The 15,792-nt window shown below is 35.7% G+C and overlaps 2 protein-coding genes across 2 annotated transcripts; one reads left to right on the plus strand and one right to left on the minus strand.

Annotated features, from left to right (window-relative positions):
- Positions 1 to 381: 381 nt before the first annotated feature.
- Positions 382 to 4,015, plus strand: tor2a (torsin family 2, member A; the record flags this gene model as incomplete). Its single annotated transcript, XM_026212702.1, has 6 exons — positions 382 to 428; positions 526 to 557; positions 1,090 to 1,355; positions 1,467 to 1,642; positions 2,179 to 2,306; positions 2,429 to 4,015. Coding segments are annotated over 6 exons (894 nt in total), but the record flags the coding sequence as incomplete, so codon positions are not given.
- A 7,649-nt stretch (positions 4,016 to 11,664) lies between these two features.
- On the minus strand, positions 11,665 to 14,008 carry ptrh1 (peptidyl-tRNA hydrolase 1 homolog). Its single transcript, XM_026212225.1, has 5 exons — positions 13,581 to 14,008; positions 12,796 to 13,015; positions 12,583 to 12,682; positions 12,438 to 12,483; positions 11,665 to 12,344 (listed from the first exon to the last, which is right to left on the minus strand). The coding sequence occupies exons 1-5, from the start codon at positions 13,755 to 13,757 to the stop codon at positions 12,084 to 12,086; spliced, it is 804 nt and encodes a 267-aa protein (XP_026068010.1). The 5' UTR covers positions 13,758 to 14,008; the 3' UTR covers positions 11,665 to 12,083.
- Between the last annotated feature and the right edge of the window lie 1,784 nt (positions 14,009 to 15,792).

Consider the following 15,792-nt stretch of genomic DNA (forward strand, 5'->3'; position numbering starts at 1 on the left):
TCCCACTTAGGCTATACAAAGAATATAGTCTAACCTAATATCTTTTTTATTAAAACTTGCTAAATAATTCTGCAAAGAGGTGCAAATACAGTTTGTAAATGCATATTTCGTTTGTAAATTATGATTTTTATGACAAAAATCATGGCTGCATATTAAAAAAAGGTATTGGAGCACGTAATGTTACAATTAATACCGTTAAGAAACTTATTTGAAAAGAAAAACAAAAGGTTTCATTTTATTTTTGGGCCACGGACATACGCAACTACGTCACAACGTAAAAGATTCAGTGAATCGCCCTACTGCTCGAACCGCTCGAAAGAACCGATTCGCGGGAATGTGTGAGATCAGTTTGTTGCCCTCTAGTGTCTTGTGGAGCTGTAACAGTTGTGCTTCCTCCAGCCACATCATCTTGGAGCGGTGCTCCGAGGGTATAGCTACAATGATACTTATACTTCTTTTAATTTATTGTACGTCCTTAGGTACCGCTTTTGAGATGAAGTCTATTTTTTGTTCAATATCTGACAGCTGCTACTGTGACTACAAACCAGACATAAAAGGTAAGGTGTGTGGGATATGAACAGCTGTCAACAGCTAGCATTAGCTTCTCTATTAACTTACTCAGTGGGGCTTACAGCTTCTCCAGATGAAACCAAAGGATTTATTTCAAGATAAACATGTAACACTCAATTTCTTTATACCACATACGCCAGATTTAATTTAACCATTAATGGTAGATGACAGCTGACCATACTGTAAAACGAAATGCTGCATAGTTCACAGTATATGTCTGCAGCTTTGTACGTTTATACAGAAAACTTTTTGACTAGAATAAATGTTAAAATGCATTTGCGATATATTCTTTCTGATGTTGGCTCCATTATATGACTTATCATTACTTATGTTTATAAATACTTTTTAATCTCATACTTAAGTGCACATAATTATATACAAATCAATTTAGCTGGGCAAATTATACATATTTTAGAGTAAAATACATTTTATCATAACAATAAATGCATCAGTGATTAATTATTGATAATATTGACAATATTAATAGAAATCATCCCAAACTTGCCTGTGTTTTCGCAGGTTTAGAGTGGGACCTTTATAAAAACCTTTATGGTCAACATGTGGCCCAGGATATTGTCTCGGAAGCAGTGGTGAATTTTTTACAGGATGAAAACCCTGACAGACCACTAGTGCTGTCTTTCCACGGAGCATCTGGGACTGGAAAAAGTCTGGTCAGCTCTATGATAGGACGACACATCTACGGAACAGCGATGGGCAGTCCATACATCCATCAGTTTATTCCCACCTTACACTTCCCCTCGGCTGACAGGGTGCAGCAGTACAGGGTATGTGTGTGTTTATTGATATTTACACCAGTTAACACTTTAATGTTTAGTTCCTGGATCCATACAGTTCTTTAGATATTGTTCATTAACTTGTTCTTGTTTTGCGCTCAGTCAGATCTAAAACGCTGGGTCGAGGGAAACCTCACAGCTTGTGCTCGCTCAATCTTCATCTTCGATGAGATGGAGAAAATGCCTCCTGGGGTGATCGATGTTTTAGAACAACATTTAGGCCCCTTTCATGTTCTGTTCCAGACAAACTACCGTAAAGCCATTTATATATTTATCAGGTAAATCAATCGAATATTATTTTAAATGCGTATATGGGACAGGCTTCCGTCCTTCAGTGCAATATAACATTTCAAAGCAAATAATTTTATGTATTAAAGTGATAGTTCACCAAAAAAATACTCTCATCCTGTCCATTATATCAATCCAAGCCCTTATTATTTTGGTTAATCTTTGACTTTTACTTGAATGAAACGTGAGAGATTTCTGTCCCTCCATTGAAAGTCTGGGTTGGATCCAAAAAGTCATATATGCTTCGTAAAATGAATCCATTTGAACAGTGGCTTTGTTTGAAACTAATCAATTCATATGAATTAGTTTTTTCCGTTGCCTTTATGACCTTTTTGGATTAAGTTTTGGTTACTTGGACTTTCAAAATTCTCAGGTTTCATAAAAAAAAATATTTTAATTGATGTTTTTATAGATTAACCGGAGTCTTGTAAGTTCGGAAAAACAAGAGGATGAGTAAATGATAAAGGAATTTTCATGTTTGGATGAACTTTGCCATATCCCTTTACCGGTTTTCTTTTTTTCTCAGTACTGTAGGGCAGGAGGTAATTAACAGAGTAGTGCTGGAGAGCCGCCAGGCAGGTAGAGATCGAGAGGACATTCTCCCGAAAGAGCTGGAGGACAGTGTTGCTGATGCGGTGTACAACAACAAGAACAGTGCGTGTCATAGATCTTCATTTTAATCGTGTTAATTGTAGCTGCTAATCTTAGTGCTTTATATGTTGCACAATTTTCCTCTGTTAAGTCAATCTAATCTGTGGGTGAACTTTGTTTCCCAGGTGGGTTCTACCACTCCAGAGTAATTACAGAAAAGCTTATCACACGTTTTGTGCCTTTCCTCCCCTTGCTGCGGCGCCACGTGGAGCGCTGTGCCCAGCGGGAGCTCTGTCAGCGTGGGGAGTGTCAGCGGGCAGATGTGGCATCAGCGGTAGGGGGCGCCATGACTTACACACCAAATGACAGCCAATACTTCTCCAGCACTGGCTGCAAATTGGTCTCGGCTAAAGTTAACTTTTTCCTTTGAGGGTCCAAGTGAAATCCCTTTAGGATCTTAACAGCAACTCCGAGCACAGAGCCTCTGATGATGGAGCTACAGAATAGAGTCACCTGTATTTGGGGACACTCTCTTATTTGTATGTTTCATCCATATGGATGAGGTCTGTTGAAGATTGAGCAGAATTTGATAATTTAGCTCTGGTTTTACCATTTTTAATCCAGCATGTTGCTAGTTAATTAAAGGACAGATTCAGAGAGCTGTGTGACCAGTGAAACAGCCTACGACACACAGTTTCAGTGTGCAGTTAACTAAAAATCAAGTGCTCTCAGAGTTTCATCATGGGATATTCATTTTACTATGGAACTAAGTGCTGTATTTCTTATGCTGACCACAGGGTGGCAGCAGTGCCTACTTGAAGTTTTTTTTGTCCCACAATACCATTGTATTTTTTTTATCATATTAAATTTGTAAATAATGTATAATAGCTTTCTTTTAGTATTTAAATAGTTAACCGGATTAATCTGAAAGTATTTGTACAAAGATAATAATAATGTCTGAAAGTCAGAGTTCGCACAAACTGAATTCTTGTCATCATTTGAAGAGTTCAAGATGCGAAAGTGCTGTTAGATATTTTATTCTAAAATTAGCATTTTTATCAGGCTCCTATATAACCCTTCAATAATTGCACTTTAATGAAATTATTAGGTACATTATTATGATATGTGTTTGTTTATATGTATGAATATATATATGTATGCATAAAGTTTGGAACAATAGGGAGAAAGTGAACGATTACTTAATTTTCATTTTTGAGTGAACATTACAAAAATACAGTCAATGAAAATTTATATGGTACCACATCAAAATTAAGAAATGTTTTATGCATATTTTTTTTTCTTATTTCTTTTTATCTGAGATGCCATATTGTCTAATTTGATTGATCTGAGGCAAATTACCAGCTTTGAAATATTACTTTTTTTCTTTGTCTTCCTTCCTTCATAAAACTCACTGAAGGATTAGAGCCAATATTCAGTTCCCTTATTTAATTGAAAACACTAAAGGGAAAATGAAAGCTACTTTATGCATGAACTGTCCTGATATAAATAGAAATGGAATCTAAGCATATCCAATTTCAGTGTTCTTCATTGTTGTTTACATTGTACAGTTATTCTGCACATTCATTTAGAATAGTATGCAGTGTAAAGGAAATAATGATATACTTTTCTATTCTTTGATCAGTCATATCTGTCTTTATGAACAGTTTGTTTTGTTTTGTCTTTCTTTTTTATTTAATTTGAATCATGTAGAGTAATGCAAAAGTTAAATGCAGGTACAATACACAACAATAAAATCAAGTTTAATCTGTCAACTTTTCAGATCTTTCAACAGTTTGCTCTTCTAAATCCTCAAGATCTTTTTTCCCACATCATGTTTTGAATGTCATGGGTGTTTCTCTTATGTCCCACCCTACATATGACCGTTCCAAGTCTCTTACTGTGGGAACACAAAACTGTTGATCGTGGACAGAATGACACAAAGCCCCCCCACTCCCTCTGACAGCCCGTCTTCCTCCACTTACCAAAGGATATTAAATGTTTCTCAGCAGGAAACGCTAGCAGGTGTTAGTTGGTCTGTTGCCGGTTTGGCGAGAAGGACACCATGACTGTGAGCTGGACATGAAACCCTTTGAGACCATGTTGAATTTGAGTGGATAAGCTCTTAAAGCTGTCCCTATCGTTTCACCTGCGTACAAAGCACTAATACCCACTTTGATGACTTCATCTGTCCCATCCAGTATACCAAGAGGAAGTGTAGGCCCTCACCTTGGGTGGTGTCAAAGGAAGGATTTTCAACTGTTACAAAAAGCAACAGACTGACCCATCTCCCTCCCCCAAACCTCTGCTCTTAGTTGACCCCAGTGCTCCCGTTCACACGCTCTCCAAAGCGCCTGCCCTCGCCTGGCCACTGGCCCCTTCATTCGGACACCTCTCCATTCTGTCCTAAATCAGGTCTAAAAAGGCACAACATCACCCCCCCTCCGCCAGTCCCCTCTGTCCCTGCTACAATACCCCCAACCCCCCTCAACATCTGTGAGCACCCCTCTGTCTCCTCATTTTCTCCCTAACCACCCCATTATTGGCGGTCTTTCACTTGTAAATGTGGCCAGCCACAGTGCTGATGAGGCTTTCATCTGCACGGCCCGGGTCAGGCTGGAGTTAGCCGCCGGCCGAGGGGTGGGACGGAGGATGCGGTGGGCCTTGTGTGGCCCAGAGATGAAAAACAATCAGCACACTGAGTGAAGTCCTTTTGAGGTGCATTCAGCTGAGACGCTTGGCTAAACCAACTTTTGCCTCTTTCTGGATGTGCATCGCTTATTTGATTGCGTTTTGTGGGGTTGTGCTTTAGAGACTATATTGTCATTATTAATAATATGCTTGTTAATTAAACAGTGTTTTAATATTAGAAAGTCGCATCCTAAAAACAAATGTTTTGGCTCAACAACCATGAGAATTAAATGCAATAGTTTGCATCAGTCTTTTGGAGTTACAACAGCATCTCATTCAATTTAAATTCAAAAAAGTTTTAACCAACGAAGATCATTTGTGTTGAAAAATTTGTTCCAACTAATTGAGTGGTGGTTCTAAAACCAATTAATCTTATCTATTTCAGTTAAAGCACATGCTTAATGTAATTTATTTAACATGTCAATTTAATTAACATGTAAGATATTTAGCAACAAATAAACACTTTTAAACATATCAAACATAACAATTTATTAATGTAAAACATACACATATAATAAGTTAATTTCAACATTTAATTTCCTTATTGAGTCCTATCCACAAAGCATCGCAGCTAACAAAATTGTTATTTAAGAATATTTTATTTAATGTTATTTTAGTATCATTGAGATAACATTTTTATATTTTCAGTTTCATTTCATTTAAAGAATTAGCAATTTTGTTGTATGTTTTTGTCATTTTTAATAGTTTAGATTTTTTTCATTAATAGATATCCTTTTTTTTTTACATTTAATTATTTTAGATGTAGTCAAGTTAAACTAAATTATAATGTGAAATGATGAAATAAAAAAAAAGTCTTTTTATAATTTATTTTATTTCAGGTATTTATTTATTTCAGACAAATTCAATCAGAGTTATTATGCTTGCACGCTTTATTTAAGGTGTTTTGGACTGCTGAACAGAAGCATCCGCCCAACTACAATGAAAGCGCTTAGAAGAGCCAGGACCATTTTAATATAACTCCGATTGGATTTTTCTGAAAGAAGAAAGTCATATACACCTAGGATAAAACAAAGGCTAATTTAAATTTTTGGGTGAACTAACATTAATCCTTTAATGTATAAAAAAAATTCAATGAATGTCCATGAACAATGAATAAATAAATTGTATGTGCTAACATTCTGTTACATGCAAACAACATCAGAAATGTATTAAAGACATGATAACTTTTAACAAACAATACATTAAGGTTAATGGAAGAACATTTGTTCATAGAGAGTCTTGCCAAAAAATAAAAAATACTAATTCACACAGTATTAAGTTTATTAATGTAATGTTCAAGTTTATTTCAACAGAACTCAGAACAACACAAAGTAATGTTTGCAACGTAAAGGGATATGAAATTAATAAATTAGATGTTTTCACTGTATGCAGGCATTTCTTTAGGTTGTGGTGACAGGTCTCCTGAATCTCTTTATAGAGTGTGGTTTTATCATCCAAACGATGCTAAATACGCAAATACATTTCACTTTCTGTAGTCATGATTTCAAAAGTCAATCCTTGCATCATATCGTGCTCTTGTGAGATAACTTGTGGACCGTGTGTCTCTTCATCTCTTTTCTCACCCAAACAATGTGTGGTTACCGCAGCAATTGAGTCTCCAGGACAACAGGTGAACAAAGGGCGAGAGGAGGGGGGAATGCTGGGAGAGGGGTGGAGGGGCACCAGGGATGCCCTTGGCCTCTGTGTGGTCAGTGGGGGACATGGGCCTCTGGAGGATCTATAAGAAAATGTCTGTCCAAAATCTGTCCTTCTTTGCATGCATGAAATGATTGATAATCCTCTAGCTAACTAAGACTCTGATGCTAACACTGTCACTTCTTCCCTCCACATGATGAATGGCCTCATTTGCTTCCACGTGAGGTGTTGCAATGATAAGTGCAAATTCTACTAGTCTTTCATATCAGATCAGTGACTCCATTCTGAAACTGGGAACATGAACCTCACACAGCAGTGCATGGAGAGTAAGACAGTGTCTTTAGGATCAATGGAATTCATTCAGATATAAGAAACTGTTTATGATTTTGTAACAATTTAAATAAGATTGTTTATACATTTTAGCAGAAAAAAATTATACATTTCAATGCAAAAGCCTGAAATAAACACATTTGCACTGGAAGAGTAGATTTACTAAAGAACTACTGAAAAGTACGGAATGAAAAATAAAAAATGCTATGTATAATTTTTCTAAATTATGACAGATGATAATCATAATTGCATGCAGTCCATGACTGCTGCAAGCTGTATTTTTATTAACAAAATCTATATTTTATTTTCTGTTGAAACCGTTTTGATAATTCAATTATTTTTTAATTTTATTTGTCTTTATTGTAATGTCAAGGGTCTTTTTATGTCTTACAATAAACAAGAACATTTTGCTACGATATTAATGCTTTGTTTATTTTAAGGTTATGGAACCAAATCTTCATTCTTTTATTTATTTATTAATATATATGGTTCAAATAAGAAAACGGCATAATTATCCTTAATTCACTATTTTATTTAAACAATTTATTGCAATTTTTTATGCATTTCAGAAGTTGAACGATATGCATTAGTCACAAATGGAAAGGGAAAAAAAATAAAAGTCTAATGCAAATGGATGACAACTATGTATTCGTTTAATGCTGTGCTCGTGCTGATTGTAAAAGATCAAAAGATCTGACCTGTGTGTAAAACTAATCTGGTTTAATCCTATTGGATTAACACGCAGTTTCTTTGTTGTCCTAAAGTCTGGAGCAGACGCGTCATACACCGAGAAGAAATCGGACAAAATCGTCAGATCCTGTCAGCTCGATTGACACGAATATATTCACAAATACAAACTTCATTAAACTTCATCGACAATTCAATCGATTAACAAATAAATTTAATAAACATTTTTTCGTTCTTATTTACTAAGTAAACATACATATAATTATAGAGTTAAAAATATTTATGTGACAAATATGTAACTACGTTTTGTAAAATATATTAGCTACTTGAAAGAAAAAAAAACTGATAATGTATTGCTGAATTTTAGGTTACATTTAGCCTATGTAAATGTAGCCTACCAATCAATCCAGACATTACAGACACAATTCTGCTATGAAATTGGCTATAATAGTAATAATAACAAACAATAGCCTAATTTTATGCTGTTTTACATTGCATGCATTTAACGTTCAAGCTAAACCATTTTCTATTGTTTTTTTTCTCAACACATTACCACATGATAACGAAAAATAGCCTACAGCAAATGTAAGCTAATCTTTTTATTGATTAAAATGTAATGTCAATTGCATTCAACTCAAATTTTCCTCAACATTGCATTTTAAATCATCAACTTGAAACAGCTCTTCGTTATTTTAGAAACAATGATGCTAATAAAAGCCACTGATGTGAGAGACGCGTGGGAGCCTCCAGCAACAGATGTCCAGGCACAATTCTCGACTGATCGCTTGACATTTCACAAGAATTGCGTTTGGACAATCAGCTGCTGGAGCTCATATTTCCATAAACCGCACAACTGTGCGTGAATATTTACTGTATAGGATCCATGCATTCGGGTCCTCGTGCGTTTCTGCTCCTCGGTGGGAAAAAGGCCTTGAAGCACATTGTTTTTTCTTCGCATAATTCAGGCGTGCAGCCTTTCAGTACATCGGCTGTATTTCGATTCGTTGGCGGTAAAAAATACATCATAATATTTTTCGGTCCTCTTTTTTTCGTTATCTAGAGAAATGTCAGAATAGCACGGGACAAAATTGACGCTCAGTACTGTATGCTATTTTACCAAAAACAATAGCATATTTCCACAGAGCTATTTTTCGGTTACTAAAATAACAAAGGCGAAATAAAATAATGTCTTACCGGGTAAAAAAAAGGCAGACAATAAGCAAATTAATTATAAAATATGATCAATTAATTCGTTCCGGTGTTTTAAATAAATTACCAACAGCAATTCACAAAATGTATCGAGGAATGTGCTGCTGTGTCGATGCGGTCGCGGATCGTTAGGAGGCTGTGCTGCACCATCACCAGACACTTTCTTCAGAAGCCACGCCATGTCTGCACCTGTGAGATGTTTCAGATCAAGTATGGAAGACCAAAAAACGAGTAAAAAAAAGAAACATCGTGATGTGCGTCAAATTCCAGCAGAGGTCTCGTTCCGCGGCGCTGCGAGTCTCCAACTTCAATGCGCAGAATAAATAAAGTTCTTCAACGTGTTCAAGACACGATGCGCGTGACCCTCACAATCCATGTCAGGGAGGATCGAAATTCATTTCTACATAGGCGTGTATCACTCCCATCCAAAGGACTGTTGCAAATGAGGAGCAAAACACACTGGCAGCGTTTCTGGCTGAAGGATGCGCAAAGGCTCGCGTGACAACTGCGCGGCTTTCTAAATAAACGGCGAGGGCGAGAGTGGGGTCGGTGGTCGCTTGGTACGAGATTTGAATAACACACCAGTGAGTGATAAATGGCCATTGTGGTGAGAAGGGGATGAGTATCCTCTGTCTCATTCGGCGTAGTGACCAGCAGCTGCGCTGGGACCAGCAGCCTCTTAAAGAAACAACACTCGATTTTTTTGTCCATTGCAATTACAATCCAGTAGTGTCTACAGTGCCATTACGCATTGTGTCCTCGATGACGTTGCCCTTCTCTCAAAAGCCACTCGTGTAAGGGATTACCTGGCACTTTACCACAAAGGAATCGTTCATGGACCCTTCATAAGTATAGGGGTTTTACAGGCTGCAAACATTAAAATATGGGCAAATATCAATGGCATATAAAAATAAGAATGCCATCCTTGTTTCATTCATGACAGGTTACTTAAAAACCTTTTTTTTTCTATTTTAATTTGAAAAGTCACAATAGTGACTTTTTATCAAGTTAGATTTAATTTTAAAAGTTAATTTCGGTATTAGATCCATACACCTTAAAATACTGACTACCATAAATCCACTGAACAATTACTCAGAAAAAAAAAGGTTTATCATATTAGGCTTTTATTTAAACAGGCAAATAATTTGGAGATACAAAACCATTTTTAAAACGCTATATTACAGGTAACGAAAATAACAGCACTTTTTTGTCCGAAAAAAAAGGCAGTGATTAATAAATCATATAATTTTAAAGCAATGTTTACATATATATATATATATATATATATATATATATATATATATATATACTTTTAAAAATAGGGTTAGAGGACCATTCACAAAAATAATTACATTTAAGAGGGCTCTGAACTGAGATTGCAAAAAGTTTTTAATGAAAATACTCAATTGTGTAAAATGACTTTCAGTGAGATCTAGTTTAGGCATTGTGTATTACTTTAAATATTTTTGTAAAACAGAGAAGACCCCCTGGTAGGCTTAGAACATTACCCTGAATAAATTTGCACTTTTGTGTGAGCTGTGTGTCCAGCCGTGCCAGTAACCTCTGACCTTTACTATTGTTCGAGCTGAGAGTGGACCAAGAGATCCTGACCATTCAGAGAGGCTGGGAATGATCCATTGTAAAGGACTGCTCAGGGAATATTTGTCAGTGTAGCTGGAATGTTGACAATCTTTCACAAGTGATATTGTCTTTGAAGTATTGATGGAAGTCTTTGTATGGCACAAGTTTGATTTGGATTCTCTACATCTGTCAGAAATCTCCAAACAGCACTGGTTCAGATTAAATTAGTAATTATTACAATATTATTACTTGATAATTTTATCCTTTTTTAATCAGTTATGGTGTTAATTACATGAGTGGGTTCATAAATTAATAATTGTGCTGAGCCCAATAAGGAATGGTGTTTTTTTTTATAAAACTTAAGTGTAATAAAACTTTTTGCCTAGACAGCTCATGAAGCCTATAATAAGATCTGACAGAGAGACAGGAAACTGACTCAAACTATGTACAGTATATGTGTTGTTGCATTGAACGTGTTTTGTTGATTGAGTGTTCATTCAGCTATTATTAATTCAGTAACGAAACAAGTGTTTCTTTTAAAACTACATAACTTCTGTTCATGTTGTTGGGTTGCAATAAAATGTATATACCATCTTTATATTTTACATATTTATGATATAAAGGGGTGCAAAACATGTTTGAGTGAAAAGTTTAATTTAAAAATTCAATTTCACATTTTTGCCTGTTTTGCTTTGATGACAGCAGCACTTGACCTACATGATCTCAACACGTTTGTTCTCCAGCATGGTTCGAGATGATCCAAAAAACATCTAAATGTCTGGATGAGAGCCACATGATCAATGACATGATTTACTTATTTGTTACCTAGAATCTAAAATATTTATTTTGTCATATTTATTTTAAAACACTAAAAAAAAAAAAAAAAAACTTTTACATTGTGTTTAGCAGACACTTTGAGCCATAGCTACTTATAAAAGAAGAAACAAAAATCGATTTGACAACAGATTGCATTCTCATATTAAACATTCAAGAACACATTTCTGAATTAACACGGTTCTCTGAATATCAGAAATGTCTGAAGTGTCTGGAAACCTCTCGTTGAACATCGTGAGGAAAACACCACAATATAAAGCACTGAATGCATTTCAGAAAACACCCAATCAGATGAAATGACACTAAAGGATCATAGTGAGGTCAGAGTTGTACAGGTTTTACCAGGGGTATCCAAACTCTTTTGCTAAATTGACACCTATATGAAAAAAGTTATTTACATAAACACTCAAATTTTTTTTATGTAATATGATGTTGATGTTTTTCTTTACATGTTCACTGGCCAAATTTCTGTTGTTTATTTACTTATGGTTGGGTTTTTTTTAAAGCCTTATACATTTTTACTGCATTGGCATTTTTAATTGATTGACTCTTCTGTATTTACCTCCAGAAACCTTTAGGGGTCTACCAAAACTGGGAAAACCTGTTATAAATACTATAATAGAGCATAAAACGCAGGCTGCTGCCTCCCAATATACTGAACTCGGAATATGGAAGAGGCCTAACAAAGCTCAACTCCTTCCGTACAGAGTTATCAGAAATGAGTATGCATTGATGTCAGTTTTGGTTTTGTCCTTTATGACAGTATCCTTCCCTCTTCTGGGGATCTAAACATGGCATCATAAAACTCAACTCTATCAGAAAAGAAATACAGTTATCAAACATCTAATGTGTCCGTCAGCTCTGTTTCTGCTCTTCTGTGGTGTCCTGAGGTGGTGAAAGAGTCCTGGATTTATTCTTTCGTGACGCTCTTCTTCCCTCTGCTGGGGAAGTCTGGGGTTGCGAGTCTGTGATAAATGTCAGCAGAACATCTACACTCTGCTTCATGACAGAGTCTAGAACATTTTGTTCCTCTTGTGAAAAACGTCCTAAAACATAACGGTCAACAGGCATTTTCCCCGATGGTCGCCCAATACCAATACGCAAGCGTGGCATCACCTGCGGGCACAATCAGCATGTGTTGTTATACTTAATTTCTACAGCAAATCACAACAGATGATGTCTTGCCCTAGGAAATATTTGCTAACTCACATCAGTATGAAGCCAGTCCACACATGATCTCACACCATTGTGACCCCTGAAAGGATGAAAATATGAATCAGTCACCAATTAACTCAATATACACATTAAGAGAGAAAAAAAGTAGTTATTAATACAAAAATTTTATTATATTTACCTTGCACTTCCACCATGTTTAATGCCAAACTTTCCAAGTGGTTTGTCAAGCTCATCGTGAATCAAGAGAATATGCTCAGGTGAAATTAAATATTTACTGGCTGGAAAAATGTATAAAAATAAATAAGAAATAAATTCAGATTTCCTAGGATCGAAGTACGCAAGAACAGTGGAAAAGGATTATATAATTGTTATTACAGACAATACATCTCACCTGCTTTTGCCACACTCACGCCATTGATGTTCATTAGCAACTTGGGTCGAAGGACAACCAACTGGATGTCTTGAAGCTGTGTCACAATGACCTCCCCTGAAACCTGTCTGTCAGACCTCCAGCTATCCGGCGCTCCCAATCGTTCAGCTAACGTCGTGAGGACAGCCATACCAACACTATGTCGAGAGCCATTCATGCCAGGGTTTCCCAGCCCAACAACCTGAAACACAACAGCAATACACAATGTGATTCAGTCATAGGTTTATATACACACTAGTACCTATTCTGACACTTATTCGTAGCCATATTTCATTAGCTAATTCCTGTTTTACTCTACTTTTTACCTATAGCTTCATATAAACGTTTATTGTGCTAACGGACTAAATATGTTGCTTGTAATATACTAGTTATTACTAACAAGTATTAACCAAATAGTTTAAAATAAACTGGTTATATAGTATAAGTATATACCACTTTATAAATCACTGAATATACTTGTCTATTGGTAAAAAGACTAACAAATATATATATAAATAGTGTTTTTCTTGAGTGTTCGTTTCGTGACCAATTGAAAATTCACTACTGTAAGAATTGGCTACCAGAATATAATGAATAAGTACTTAAACGAAAAGTCTTATTGAAAAAGATAAATAGTAGCCTACGTTATTTACTAAACATGCACTATTTACACAAACTTTAGCATCTGTTATTTTTTTTAGGAACAGGTTAAACAGTTTATCATAACATGGTAATGCCAAGTAAAAGACTATCTGACGTAGGCCTACCATTTTCCTTCTGTTACAGTCAACCATCGTCTGAGCAGACATCTTCGGAGACGGCAGCGTGCTCATCCACACTCGGTTGATCAGTGTTGTTATCATCCGCCTTATGAGAGCCATTGGAAGTTTAAAAGCTTGTGTCACAGCCGCCCAGACTTTACCTCGCAACGTGGTGTTACTCATTATGAGTCATGCTGAGTTTAAAGTTTACGACACCGGTCTGTTACACATTTTCGAAACGACTTTCATCAGACGGACCTCAAACGGTGGGCTTTTAGATCTCGGAATAAACGTAACTCAAAAGCACATTAACGGCAGTTAATATCTATAGTACATATGTATTGATTTAAATAAGTTTAGTTTACGATTAGATTGCGATTCATTTGGTGTGGATCACTGGTCCCCTCTGATCCAAGGGTTGCCAGATTTCTCCTGAAAACCCCCCTTTGACGAGCTTAATATAAGGGAGAATTGTAACATTTGCCTCGGTCTATCCCACATCGGGTTGAACTGAAACGTTCAAAGGTGTGGATGTAAATGAAAGGTATTTTTTAATAATAAAAATAAACAAATCATTTTAAGAGATTAATTTGTAGCCGTGTTTTTTATATATATAAATATTTGGCAACGCAAGGGTAACTGACCTTAGAGAAGCGAAGGAGTTTTTCTTTACCATAGACTGTATAAAACCATAGCGCCATCTATCTTGATGGTGGACAGTAACCTTAGGAGATCAGACATAGGTTCGTTCATCTGAAAGATTTACATACAGAAACATTTAATTACCCACATTTTAATAGACAGTTTGTCATAGCAACACCGTGAATTAAAACTGGATTATTTAATTCTCTTAGCCTGTATAGATATTAATGAATATAGCTAATGATTGAAATGTTAATTTCACTTAAGGAACTACTGAATATTAACCCCATAGTTTACAATTACAATAAATAATAAATAAAATATCACACGGGTCTTATAGCATTGTTTCACTTCAAATAAAAGCAAAAATAAACCTCAAAACTGTTTAAATTACGACATTTTTTACAAAATATGAATAGAGAAGAATTTATTATTTAAAGTTGTAAATTGAGTATTCACAGGTGTCATGTGAGGTCCACAGGTGCCGGATGAATGCAGGAGGCAGAGGTGCTGGAGGCGCTGCTGGGGGAGAGTCCTGTGGAGATCCAGTCTTGCCAGTTTCCACGAGGAACCATCTGTCAGCTGCAGGGATGCTTTTCTTGTGCTTGGTCAGAGAGGAGGACTGCATCGTGTCCGGTTTGAGTCAACGGAAGAATCATCTAAAGACATCAGGCAGGAATGTGTTCTGTCTGGAGTACTGAACACCTGTCCAGTTTGTGGTGAACTTCTGAAAGTCTTGACTCTTGCTTTCCTGAGGTCCTCACAAGGTCACTGAGTCAAGCAGGCACTCTTGTTTGTTTTGATCGTGACAATTACTAGCATGTGCCAGACTGAGTGCCCCTGTGTGTGTTTGCCTCCTATCAACATTAAAACATTGTATCATTTTCATAACTCTCAGACTAGGCGATAGGCCTAAACTTGCGACTTTTTGCTATCAAAAATGAATGTGCTGTAATTGTGTCAGTGACATTCACAGTCATCTGTAGTATAGAAAATAAATCATACAGTTCAGAGAACACAACTTGACCCTTTTTGTGGGGCATGTTGTCACAGTATTTGGGGTGCCAGAGCCTACAGCCTTTAGTAGACTTTCTATCAAAATGCTAACCGGAAAACAAATATAAAAACAAATGTACAAAATTTTGTTTCTTCAGTTGTGTCTTGAGTATACATATCTTTTAAGCTAAATATCTTGATATACTTAAAAATATAATATTATTTTTTATTATATGTTAATTAACTTGCACAGAAACATGTATCTCTTTACGTAATATGTAAATCATTGGGAGTTAACATTAAGTCTACTATATATATATATATATATATATATATATATATATATATATATATATATATATATATATAAAATTAAGCTATGTATACTTTCATATACTAAATAAAAGAAAAACTTGCATAGTTGAGGACTTAAAGTTTGTTACTGTTACACTTAATAAGCTATCAAGTGGTCCAGTTTAGTCCCAAGAAGTACATTAGTATAATATACTACTAGTACATTGATATTACATATGCTTGGAATATATGCTTGAATTCAAATCGTATACGTTTATGTACATAA

The sequence above is a fragment of the Carassius auratus genome, chromosome 30, assembly GCF_003368295.1.
Source record: "Carassius auratus strain Wakin chromosome 30, ASM336829v1, whole genome shotgun sequence".
Classification (NCBI taxonomy): domain Eukaryota; kingdom Metazoa; phylum Chordata; class Actinopteri; order Cypriniformes; family Cyprinidae; genus Carassius; species Carassius auratus.

Bases quoted from the DNA above. Each gene is read 5' to 3' on its own strand.
- ptrh1 (XM_026212225.1), bottom strand. From the start codon at position 13,757: ATGAGTAACACCACGTTGCGAGGTAAAGTCTGGGCGGCTGTGACACAA. The intron at 12,484-12,582 runs GTAAATATAATA...TCATCCTTTCAG, and splicing joins AAACATGGTGGAAGTGCAAG to GGGTCACAATGGTGTGAGAT. The intron at 12,345-12,437 runs GTGAGTTAGCAA...TTGTGCCCGCAG, and splicing joins TGGACTGGCTTCATACTGAT to GTGATGCCACGCTTGCGTAT.